Source organism: Mustela nigripes, chromosome 2 (genome assembly GCF_022355385.1).
Source record: "Mustela nigripes isolate SB6536 chromosome 2, MUSNIG.SB6536, whole genome shotgun sequence".
In the NCBI taxonomy this organism is placed as follows: domain Eukaryota; kingdom Metazoa; phylum Chordata; class Mammalia; order Carnivora; family Mustelidae; genus Mustela; species Mustela nigripes.
This window is the reverse complement of record NC_081558.1, coordinates 154,057,826-154,070,874: the sequence shown is the minus strand read 5'-3', so window position 1 is coordinate 154,070,874 and position 13,049 is coordinate 154,057,826. Positions and strand designations below refer to the sequence as shown.

Genomic DNA, 13,049 nt, shown 5'->3' with positions numbered 1-13,049 from the left:
TGTGCTCTGATTATAGCAGATATTAATATTTGGGAAAGCGGAGTGAGGGGTAAATGGGAATTCTTTGACTATTATTTGCAGATTTTGTATAAGCTGAAATTACTTCAAAATCAAAAGTTAAAAGACTGTTTTCAAGGATTGAAAAAGGTAATTTAAACTTGACAATTTATCCATATTTTGTCTTCTGGGAGCCTGGACCCAGGAAAAATCACCCCCTTCAGCCTCCCTTCTTTGCTGAAGTCCACTGTAGGATAGATGAAATGAGTGGTTATGAAAGTGCTCACTAAAGTAAACTCCTAAACAAATGTTAATAGTAATAATTATTGTCTCATATGGAAATGCTTCTCTATAAAGGGAGGAACAAGCCATCACACTGAATACCCTACCAGAGATTCTCTAATGCTTAGAAATTGTTGTCCTGGCACTAGAAAACAGGGAGTCATTGACTGGTTTTGAACAAAGCAGGCATATGACAACAATACTTCAGGAAGGTTTGTCAAGCCTTTAGTACATATGATGGAAGAAGTAGGCAGAGCCTGGACTCAGCAAATCCCACTATGAGTTTTTCTAATAACTGAGGAGTGAACAATCCTTACTGAAGGGGCGAGGAAAAAAAGAAACCCAGAGGAGAGGCATTTTGAAGGACTCATCAGTCCAGGCAGGACTAGCCTGGAGGTGGGGTTGGGAGGAAAGAAATGAGTCAGTGGTTACTTGAAGATGTCTAGCCAAGATGACGGTGGCTATGCTAGTGTCACTGAGAGATGGATGGAAAATGCAAGGAAGGAGACCCCATACACAGAGCTTGGGTTTGGAACTCCAGTGGCTCCAGAAGTCAGGCAGGTGCAAAGGGGGGGAATACAGGTGGGGGGAGCTGCAAACCTGAAAGGGAGCTGTCACAGCGGGCATCAGCAATCCTTGCCATGTGGGATTGCACTTTCCCTGTTACCAGATCTCCCATTTTTGCAAGAGGAGCTAGAAACTCAGATCTCTTAAGTGAAATCTCTTAACCCTTTAAAGTTGGCATGTAATTTTAAAAAATTTAAAGCGTTGTATATGCCAGACCAAACACATCTGGGGGCCAGATTCCGAAGGCAGGCTGTCACTTGTGACCTCTGGCAAAGACAAAAGGTTAAGGGTCAAAGTTCACTGTCAATGTGATACGTAGGGAATTAAGGGACTGTAAAGGGATTCAGTAACTACTATAAAGTTTCTGTCAGCATTCTGAACTGTATGAATGTCTATATATGGATTTGAATTTATACAGGAAGTTTAATCTTCAAATGGTTAAGTCACAAGAATTTGAGTGCTTACTGTGTGCTGAGTACACAGAAGTCAAGGAATTTCAGATCTAACTGGAAAAGAAAAAAAATCACGTCCTCCTGAAAACTGGAGACAAATTATCAAACGGCCTGGGGAGACTACTTTCTCCCCATTATGCTCGAATATCAGTCACCTTAAATCCTGGATACCCCGCAAATCACTTCCACTTGGCAAACTTGCAATAATGCGTGTGTGCGGTGGAGTGTGTGTGTGTAAATCTGTAACCAGAGATCTGATTTCTTGGGCAGCGGTTACAAGGCGGCAGCCTCCAGTCTTCCCTCAGCGTCGGAGGGGAGCTAACGGGGTTGGGGGTACCTGGGCGCTGGAGAGGAGGATGCGAGTGGCTGGCGGAAAACCGCTCGCCATCGGGTTTCTCCGCCGGACTCCCTGTCTTTGTCTCTGTCACTACTTCGAGTGTTTGTGTAGGAGAACGCAGGCACCAAAATAGAAAGTGTCAAAGAGATGGTGACAACGAGGATCAAAACAAGGCAGGACTTTTTTACAGTTCCACCTAGCACCCTGCGTCCCGAAGGCCAGCGCGCCGCCTCCCGCCCTCCTGCAGGAGCCGCGGTGGGGCAGGAAGCCGGCGGCTGGGGCTGCGGGTCCTCCTGGGAGCGCGGCGGTTTCCTCCCGAGCTGCCCAGTTATCTCCAGAGCCGCCGACCAGCTCTCGGCGGAGCGCGTCCTCCCCGCCCCCCCCCCCACCCCGCACTCCTCAACCCACCCACCTACTTCCTCCGGCCCCATATACACGCAGCGCGGAGCTGCCAAAAATTTCCACCCTCCGCCCCCCTCCCTAGCTAACTTCCTTCCAGCATTTCCTGAGCTGGATGATCCTAGGATTTGTAAGACAGGAAAAAAAGGAAGGCGTGAGGGCGGGCGAGAGAGACAGGATGCTGGTTTTTCGCGTTCCCGAAGCCGTCTGAAGGCAAGACAGCGGGCGCAGGGCAGAGGAGCCACGCAGCCCCCGGGCTGTCTGCTCGCCCTCCGGCTGCTGCCCGCTCGCCGCGCGCTCGTCCTCTCCCGGGCATCTGCAGAGGCGGAGAGGAGAGCTCGCCCTCCCTCCGAGGCGGAGGAAAACACCCGAAGACACCGCAGGAGCCCGTGGAAGTCCCCGGGACTCCGAGTGAGGAAGTGACACTCCCGCCGGCCGGCCCGCGGCCGCCAGCTCCGCCCGGCCTCCCGCCCCGCGGCCCCGGAGGAGCGCGCCGTGGACTCCAGGCTCCGCGGCCGCGCCGGGCTCAGCGCCCCGCGGGCTCCATGCGCGCTGCCCCGGGCCGCTCTTCGTCCGCGCGCCCATGCGGCCCCTCAGTGCCGCGCCGCAGCCCGTGATCTGACCCGGGAGACCGGCCTAGGCGCGGTGCCACGCACAGGGCAGGGGGAGACGGAGGGGCAACCTCTTTGGGACTAACTCATGAAGAACAAGGGTGCCAAGCAGAAGCTGAAACGAAAGGGAGCCGCCAGTGCCTTCGGCTGTGACCTGACCGAGTATCTGGAAAGCTCCGGACAGGATGGTAAAGTGCCTTCGCCCCCCACCCCCACCTTTTCTTTTTGTTTGAGGGCGAGATGGACTCTGCTGGGGTGTGTTAGATTCGGTTCACGAGTTAATGTAGTCCAGGCCTGTGGGCGCAGTGAACTTTTTTTTTCTTTTGAAAGACACGTATGATTCCGAAGGTGCACGGCGCTGCCGCCCCGACGTGCAGAAGTTGTGGCGGTCCTTCCGCTGGTCGCACACCAGCCGTTAATGGGCGGTGCTGCTTCACGTTTAACCCGCTATCTCTGCGGGCTGGGGGGTGGGAGCTCCAGGGGTCCTGATCGCGACGTGTGGATGTCGGAGGGGAGGGATGCGGGCCGGACTTCTGGGATGGTGATCACTGAGTTTCTCCGGGTACATAATTACGACCGCCTTGGGTGTCCTTCTCGGGCTCTCCAATTTCATCTGCTCGCATCTTTTTTTATTAATGTGCTGGAAGGCAGGGGGTGCGGTGGATCCTGGCTAGGGGAGTGGTTGCACAAACATTTTCTGAATTTCTGAACGGATGCCAGATATATAGTACCTCCCTCCCTCCCCTTCCCAACCCCCCAGACCCTTTACCTCCTCTTGGCTTTCAGATTAGCATTTGGTGTGTCAGACAAGAAGAGTGTTGTAAAAAGGTCAGAGGGCCCGGATTTTAAAATAGTTTAGAGCATATAAAAGAAAAGGAGAGCCAGCTTCTCCGTTTTCAAGGTCAGACTGCGTTAAAAAAAAAAAAAAAAAAAAAGGTGGGGGGAATCCTGCAGAGTAGAGACAATTTAAACATTTGTTGGGGCAGAGGGAAAGAAAACAATCTAGAGTACAATAACAGCATTTGGGGTTAGAAGTTTTTAATCATAGGAAAGTTGAGGAAATTGAGCAGAAAATGACTCTTTTTGTAAGGTTGACTGGTCTTGTGCATACCGTGACAAAAAGGCCTTGTCTTCAGAAACTTAAGTGAGAGAGAAAACAGTTCACTATATAGGCCTTGTATTTACACAGAGAGAGCTATAACAAAGAAGGAAACTGGAGGGCTGTTTAACTGTGCAGAATAATTCTGCCTCCAGGAAAATCATCTCAAAAACGATTTGATTAGCTCGTATCAAGTGTGCATCTCAAAAACAGGGCAAAGATTTTGTTTCAGTTCCGTTTTTTTGTTTTTTTTTTTTAAGACTCAGTACCACCTAGTAATTTGCAGTGGTGTGATATTCCTGTGGCATTCTAGACTCCAGTGTGTGCTGTTCCATTAGGACAAATGGCTTAGTATCTCAGAGCTCGGGGGACCACAGGTTTCAGAACTGCCTCTTTTAAAACCAAGAATAAGTCAACTCATTTCATCCTCTCCAATAATCCGGGAGAGGGCAATTTGAAATAAAATTGGACTAAACTTTTCTGAATGTGATAGAACTCCAAGGGTGCATCTTAACCACTACCCTCAGAAGTTCAGAAGGAAATGTTTCCCTCCACCTGTTTTCTTGAGGAACTTCAAGTTTAAGTCCAGGCTCACTACAAATGCTCCTGTGATGCCCCTGCCCACCATGTGGGTGTTATTTTGGGCCCCCCTTCAAGCATGAGAGTTGCATGGGGATGCTTGCTGGTCCCGCCCCATTCTTACAATGTCATAAATCGTAAGATGAGCCAGGAATCCCAGCATTCTGTGAAGACACCTCAAAAGCAGCCTTTGGCATCTCTTGTTTCACCTGCTTTATATTTTGGGCTTCCATACAGGTTTCATTTGGGGAAGGAAAAAAAAAAAAAAGGAAAGGGGCTACTGCTTAAAGAAAAATAATTGAAAACCAGTACCCAGTATTCCCAGCCGTGGTGAAGTGGGGGGCAGGAGAGGCAAGGAAGCCCAGACAGGTAACTTGACCTGCCTAAGGTCATACAGTAAATCACGGAGGTTGCCGAGGGACCTGGCCTACCAGGCTCCTCTTTCTTCCCTAGCTTTCTCATCTAGGCCAACGTTTTCCTCTAATGATTTTTTTTTTCCTAAATTGAAAGCAGACAGCCCTGTCACAGGATCAGCAAACTTTCAAGTCTGGCGTACCTGAATACAGTTTAGCTTTGAAACAAAAGGAAACTGACCCACTTAATGATCTAGACACCATTCTTGTGCCACATGAGAATTAGGTGTGCATAATAAACAGCTTATATAAATGAGAGTGATTAGGATTTTTTTTTTGCCACATTTAAAACTCATTATGTGGTTGCCTCTTATTTTTCCTGCAGTATAGCATCAGTAGGCAAAACGCTAGTGGTTTTTTCTCAGACAGTGTGTTTTCCTCACAGACTTTCTGAAGCATGTATTGGTTAGTAGACAAGGTCTGGCCTCTGCTTCCAGGGAGGAAAAGCTGACCTGGGCACTGCCCCTCTGCCCACCACCCTGGAAGTTCAATCCAGAATCCTGAGGGTGACAAGTCAGCATGGTAAAGAAACCAGAAGGCTGGGGAGGGCCTCACAAGACGGACATGAGTATTGAAGTGTGGAGTCAAGGGTAATGGAATGATCCTGCATAGAGACAGAGAGAAATGGATCCAGGTTTGGAAGCGCAAGGGCAGAAGGGAAGGACAGAGATGTAGGAAAGCCAAGAGAGTACTTATGCTGGGCCAGGGAGGGAAGCTGGGATAGAAGACAAAGCTGGTGACAATTCGCTGTATTCAGGCCATCTGCAAATGGGGAAGCTACACCCTGAGGCCGAGCATAAAAGATGAATGCCATCCACTTCAGTCATTTGCTCTGGCCAGCCCTGCTACCTTCAGCCAGATAAATCTGCTAGCGGAGGGTGTGTGGGTGACGAATAGGTGTCCAGCTCAGAGCAGAAGCTTCCAAGGGCCAAGCTTTAGCTTTAATCTTTAGGAAGCTGATGAAAACCAGAAGCCCTTCCTTATAGAAACACACACACACACACACACACACACACACATACATTGTGTATGCGTTTTCTCTGGGCATTCACACTGATGCCAAGTTCAGACCCTGCTGTTGATCGTGCCAGCTGCACACAGGCCTGATGTGAAAGGTCAGTTTCCCCCTGCTTCTTTGACCACTCTCCTGCTGCCTGGTGAGAACACTCAAGCATGGCTCAAAGTTGCTGGTGGCCAACTTGGCCAGCACAATGACTGCCATGCCAACCCTCAGCTCTCCCCTGGGAACCAGATAGCATTATCTTCCTGGCCGGATTAGAGGCAGAAGAGCATCCCTCCCTCACTGGTATGCTGAAAATAGTACAGTTTGGGGGGATCTTCTTTTTTGACCGGTGAACGTGAAGGCCTTTTGCTTGCAACAATGTAATGAAAAACCCCATCATTTTGTCACCTGCAGTTGGAAGGCTGCTGGTGAGGCCCTGTGAGGCCGGAGCACGTCCACCAGCATTCCTTACCTTCTCCATCCTCAGCCCAGCACCTGGGCTCTTCCCACATGGCTTGGAAATTCTGAGGCCGGGAGACCAGGGACCAGTGAGAGCACGTTACTGGAAAAGCTGTCTTCTGCCTCCATTTGCGTCAACTGTCTCCTCTGTGAAGGGTGAAGGTCGTTCTTTTTTTTTTTTTTTTTTTAAGATTTTATTTATTTATTTGACAGAGAGAGCTCACAAGTAGACAGAGAGGGAGGCAGAGAGAAAGGGGGAAAAACAGGCTCCCCATTGAGCAGAGAGCCCGATGTGGGGCTCGATCCCAAGACCCTGGGATCATGACCTGAGCCGAAGGCAGAGGCTTTAACCCACTGAGCCACCCAGGTACCCCATGGCTGAGGACATTCTCACCCTTCTGAGCAACTCTGTCATTTTATTTGATCTCTGGGAAAAGATGATATTGTCTGACCCAGTGGTTTGCCATGATGGTGGCACATTCGAAGCACCTGAGGAGCTAAAAAAAAAAAAAAAAAAAAAAAAGGCAATGTGAGGGTTTGCCCAAGTCCCATCTCAGAAGAATTAAATCAGAATGTCTTGTTGTCCAGACAGGCATGAGTATGTTTTAAAAGCTTCCTAGATGATTCCATTGCGCAGGCAGAGTTGGGAACCACTGCTGGCAGTGTAGGGTTTTATGGGCCATTTTCTTCCTGGATAAAGAATCTTAACTATTCAGAATGTATCCTCTGAATGTTTGATAAGAATTGTGAGCCTTTTTATGACTGAGGCTTTTTTTTCTAGTTTTTATCAGATTGAAAAGGAAGAAAAAAAAAAATATATATATATATATATATATAAAATTTCTGAGGCTAAATAATTCTCTCTGTTTATTGGTATATTTAACAAATGAGGCATAGGGGAGGTACTATGGGAGAGAAACATGCACCCCAGACTCGAGAAATATACAGTCTAGGGGATGTGAACAAACTTTCAGAAACCAGTAACTCAATGAAGCTCTGAGATTACCTGTCATAACTAAAGGAGGAGCTGTGAAAGCTACTATCTACGATCAAATAGATAAGATACCCAAACATAAATGGGAACAAAGTCTTTCTGTTCAAGGCAGGATTTAATACTGCCTGGAGAACCACAAAAGGTACGCTCTTTGGCTTAGGCCTTTCTTCCCCAGCATCTCAGCGGGCACATCCTTGTCAAACCCTTCCTACCTCATTCTTCGTTCTTTAGGTCTCAGCTCCTTCTGGAAACCTTCCCTGACCTCCCACGTCGGGTGCCTCTGCAGGGTACTCCCATTAGGAGTTCTGGAAGCTTACTGTCCGGCATTGAATTCCAACTTTGCCTGGTATAAGTTACTTACCCCCCTGGGCCTCAGTTTCCTCATTTGTGAAATGGTGATAAGAGGACTGATATGAGGATAACCGAGTTCATACAGGCAGAGCACTTGGCAGAGGACATGCATATGGAAAGCTATGAATATAGCTATTATTGTCATAAAATCCTGGACTTGCCCTAGTATAATCACCTGCCATCCGTGACTGAATGAGCAAGGGCTCCAATGAGATGTAAATGATAGGGTCAGTTGGGTTGTCAGTCACAAAGGGAGACTGGAGGCAGACTGATTGCCCTATTGAATGAAGAGGCCATTTCCTGCAGGGATTTCCCAGAGCCATGGGAGAGTAGACCCTTGGGGCATAGTGTGGAAGAGCAACATGTCAACCTGAGTCCAAAGGCCCCTCAGAAAGCTCTGAGAAAGGTGCCCCGCCGCTCCTGTAACGAAAGGGAACTGAAAGAGAAATCAGGTCCTGGAGGTTGAGCTTGTGGGGACAGAACAACAACCTCACAGGCTTGAGTTTCGAGGGACATCCCCATATCTGGGTCCCAGAATTGAACAGGAAGAACCCAAGCAGGAGAATTAAGGCCTTAAGCCAGAAGCAAACTGAAAACACAAAGTCTGACGGTCACTTACTCTGCATCGTCTGGACATGGCAAACAACCCTCATAGAGAATAGAAACAGCTACTTCCACTTACCCACAGCCCTCCCTCCTGCCACTCTCCAGACCTGTGCCAACAGCCCCTTGACCACAGGCACGGCCTCACCCTTCCACTTCCCTTACCCACCCCCACAGGCGGCCACTCAGATGCCTTCCAGCCTCAGGAGGCTCCGGCGTTGGCCCTGCTGAGGAAGCCCACTCTCTCTCACCCGCCATTCCCTGGAGCCAAGTGAACCATCTGCTATGGGGTAGCGGGGAGCTGGAGGCCTCGCCTTGTGCTGGGGCAGAGGGGAACGTGATGAAAGCGGGAGCACCCTTTTCCATAGCCAATGCTGTAAGTGGGGAATAAGCTCCCTGTTCCATTGGAGCTGTAGATTTTGCTGCATCCTTTTTACCCCACCCCACCCCCACTCCCTCAGGCATCTGTAGGCTAACTGGAAAACTTTTCTGTGGGAGTGGGGAGGAGGGGAGAACGCAGTCTGAATTCCAGAAGCTGATTGACCTAGGCTGTCCTGAAACCCTTGCTGGGGACTGTTTGTTCCTGGGTATCACCTCACTGGAGAGTTTCCTGGGATTTTGTGGCAGCGTGGCTGGTTGTGTGTGGGAGAAGCAGGTGGGCTGAAAGACCCAGGACTTAGTCTGAGGATAAGAAATGTGCCCCCCCACTCTTTTTCCATTAGATATTGTAGCTAAATATATTTGACAGAAGCGACAGACCCTTCTAATTGGGGTGACCTGGTGCTCATTTCCTCCAGAACAGACTGATCAGGGTGAGCTATACACCCCCACTGGCCTCTGGGTTTCAGAATTCCACTGTCCCCTCTGTGGTGCCTTCACACAGGTCTGGAGGACCAGGAACGTGGAGCTACTTGTTTTCTTATTGTTTTGTTTTTCACTCATAACTTGTCTTGAATTTAAGCCAATGTAGCTTTTTCCCACTTACTCCCACCCTTCAGATGACTTTTCTTTTTGCTTATGTGTGCATGTCCCACCCAATTTTCTGAGCTCTCTCTGTGCCCCTGTACAAAGGCAGCTCTTGAGTTTAAGTGGTCTTAATGCTCCTCCCTGGCAGGGCTGGCCTCAGGTCCTTATTTCCGTGGGGCCAGGAGTCTGGAGCCTGTCCCTGTAACCCTCCCCTCCAGGATGCAGTTTTAGGTAAGGTTTAGAATAAAGAGCATGCAGAGGAAAGATGCGACTGTGATTCAGAGAAGAGCAGATACTGGTATTAGATTTTTTTCTAAGAGCAACTTCTAATGGAGAAAGATGAGAGCATGATGCTGCTGGTAGCTGAAGGAGGAAGGAGGAAAAGTAGGTGGTCTTGGAAAAAGAAGGGACCCAGAAATGAAGGCTGAGCCCCAGGTCAGACTTGCTTGTTGTTTTTATTAGTAGTTAGAGTTAATGTCTGCATGGATTGCTTACTATGTGCCAGTCCCTTTATCCATACAAAGTCATATTTTTGACATCTGTAAGAATCAGGCATTTTTTATCCCCACTCTATAGAGGAGGAAACTTGATGAAAGAGGTTAAATACATTACAAAGATTTTGGAGATGGGAACGGCAGGATTTAAATCCAGATCTACCTGACTCCCAAGGCCACGGTCCTGAGCACAAACACAATCTCCCAGAGTAGCACAGTTTACAATTTGGCATTTACATTAGTTTTGTAAAAATAAAACAAAATAAAACAAAACAAAACAACACAAACCCATAACCCTGCAAAAAAAAAAAAAAATAGCCTTTTCTCCCTTTGCTTTGTTCTTCCCCCAGCCATTAGATCATTAATGATAATAACAAAGGACATTTGCATGGCACTTTCCCCTGTGCGAGGCGCTTTTCACACAAGTCTATTCTAAACCTGCCAGCTTTCAAGACCAACCAGACCCCACCTTTTCCTCCCAGGCCCCTCCCTGCCCACAGCAGCCACAATCCTCTTTCTTCTCAGGAATGCCCATTGCATTAGAGTCCCAGACACCCAGTTTGATCTTCATTTCCCTTACTATCCTATTTTCTAACTGGCATGTCGGTGGTGAGCTCTGCTGAAGGCGGCTGGCAGTCAGCAGCTCAGGCACATTTGGTCGTGCAAAGTGCCTCTCGGGGTGAGCCCCATGGCCAGCACACAGTACTTGGTTGATTGACCCTATTTCCTCCTAAGGAAGTCAGTGTTCGAGCCCTTCTAGGAAGCTCAGGACCAGAGACACTCTGATGGGCTGCTGCAGTGTCAGGAATCCAAGATTGTTTAAGGTTCCCTTTGGGGGCTCCTAGCTACTCCAAGATAGAAACTGACCCAGACTTTGCACAGGACGCCCCAGAAACACTGCCTTTTCCTAGTGCCTCACCAGTCACTCCTTGATATGAACCACATTCTTGGCGGGGCCCCAGAACCAACTGAGTTTCTGGGATGGAGTCTCAGGCACTCTTTGTTCTAGTTCAAGCTTGGCTGATGCATACCAGGCCCTAGGACCCCGCCCATAGCCTGATGCTGCCCCAGAATGCCTTTGGGGACCCCATCCCCACCTCCCCCAGAGAGAGAGGGATGAATGTCACCCCCTCTCCCAAAGTAACATATCCCAGCTCTTACTGTTAAAGACACCAGAAAATAATTTGGCATATAAAATAGGATTCTGGCAAACTATAAATAAATCTATAGCTTTCGTGACAGGCAATTGAGCTAATTTGTGCAATTATGCATATTTCTTTCCCTGGATCTTTTCATGTTTTTATTCAGAAACCATCTTGTGTGGGGTTTTTTTTTTTTTTTTTTTTCCATTTCAACGCAACAAGTATTTAACTAATGTGCAAGACACTCTCGGATTTACAAAGATGCTCTCAAGTTGCTCTCAGTCCGGTGAGGTCATGGGAGGGGAGGATAGGTAAGAGAAGTACCAAGAATGAAATTTATCATGGAGTAGCAAGGACTCCATGATAAATATCATCTCACCATGAGGAATGGCAGAGATGGGGGGAGATGGGATGCTTGGTGTCTACAGACAGGAAACAACATGGTTTTGCCTGATACTTGTAATTGATCATGCCTACTTGCACCCTGAGGGAGAGACGCTGAAATTCTGGGAAAAGGAGTTGAGAGGGACTTCTTGTGACCTGGCTTGAGGGTGGGGGCTGTCTTCAGTGGCAGGAGAGTGAAACTATCCTCAGGAGAAGACAGAGTAGCTGATGGTACCAAGAGTGGTGACTGGGTTAGCTGCTGTTGGTGCCCTGCCTAAGGGCAGGACAACGAGGGAGACTGGTAAAAGAGAAAAAACTTTTTAATGATGTTAAGTGACCCTCCTAATTATGTGTCTTGATTTAATCTACCAGTATGGCATTGGTGGGCAACCCCATTCTTTATATGAAGACCAACTCAGGTTAAGTAACTTGCCTAACTAACATCACCCAGCCAGGAGGTAGAGGAACCAGGACCCAAAGCCTGTCTGTCCAATATTAAATTCCCATTCCACAGCTTTGTGTCCCCTGGACCCAAACAGGTCAGCTGGCAGTAAATCAGGCTCTGAGATGCAGAGCTCCATTTTACCATGCATTGCCAAGGTGATAAGTTCAGCAGGATTTAGCTAGACTTTTAATAAAACTTTTGGCAATGGAGCTCTCATCCCCAGTTTTTCAAAGTAAAACATTTAGGTTCCAAATGGCAGGTTTCTAAACAGAGAGCATGCGCTGTTACCATAAGTAGTCCCTTCCACCACTTCTTTCCCATCTGTTTCCTGCATGCAGAGCATTATTGGGAAACAATGATGTCAGCTCTTCCATATAAATCTACACCTCCCTGCTTGCCCCTCCCCTAGAATGCATATTTTTGTTCCTCTTTCTGGCTTTTGTCTTGCTGTTCTGTTCCTTAAGGACTCACGCTTTTGGCGTCAATTGTTGGCTTTCTTTTTTTTTTAATATGTTTTAGCTATTTAAGCTTATTGTGGCCTTCAAAGTGCACATGCTTTTTTGGGTCCATATTTGGAAAATCTTTTGTTTGGCTAATAGCTAGAACATGGGCCTGATGTTAATGGGGGAGGAGCCATTTTGCTTTATGGAAAAGCAAAGCTAGATGCAGGGCTCTGAATGGGCTCAGAACTGAGGACACAGGGTGCCTGGGTGGCTCAGTCGGTTAGGTGTCTGCCTTTGGCTTGGGTCATGATCCCAGGGTGCTGGGATTGAGCCCTGCATTGGGGGTTGGGGGGGGGGGGTCCCTGGTCAGCGGGGAGCTTGCTTCTCCCTCTGCCTCTGCCCCTAATTCATGCTTGCTTGCTCTCTCTCTCTAGTGTTCTCTCTCTCTCTCTCTTTCTCTCTCAAATAAGTAATATCTTAAAAAAGAAAAAGGACCGAGGATACAAACGCTACTTGGGGGCCCTTTGGGGTGCATTAAAGCAGTTTGGACCCTGGGCACAGAACCCTGAAGGTCAGGAAAATATACTCATGGAGTAATCTGTTTTTTTTCTCACCCCAAGCCCGATTTTCAAATGGGACATGGTTTCTTCAGTTCCTCTTTTTCTACTGCCCCTAATGACAATTTGGTTTCAGAAAGGAAAAGCAGGTGGAAGGAGGGGTTGGTTAGGCCTTAGGGGGGTAGGGGATGGAGGACATTACTTTTGAAATCTGGGTCTAAGAATTCTGGCCCTCTCTTTTTAAGCCTCTGGCAGTGGTACTCAAACTCTACTGGGCATAAGAATGACTAAAATTGCAACTTTTACTTTTAAAATTGAACTTAAAATTAAATTTCAAAATGTAAAAAAGCATTAGTTAAATATAGTATACTTTAGTACATTATAAGGAATATTAGAAATACTCCTTAAATTCCCTTTCAGACTCCTCGAAACGAAATGGATATGTAGTAAGAATTTCCAATAGGGGCTCTTG

General features: G+C 47.8%; 1 protein-coding gene across 1 annotated transcript in view; it reads left to right on the top strand.

The window, feature by feature from the left end:
* Positions 1 to 2,722: 2,722 nt before the first annotated feature.
* The window catches only part of ARHGAP31 (Rho GTPase activating protein 31), a 112,873-nt gene continuing 102,546 nt past the window's right edge, over positions 2,723 to 13,049 (top strand). Inside the window, exon 1 of the mRNA XM_059391899.1 lies at positions 2,723 to 2,833. Within this exon, the coding sequence (XP_059247882.1) occupies positions 2,734 to 2,833 (100 nt within the window). The 5' untranslated portion in view covers positions 2,723 to 2,733. The remainder of the gene's footprint in view (positions 2,834 to 13,049) is intronic.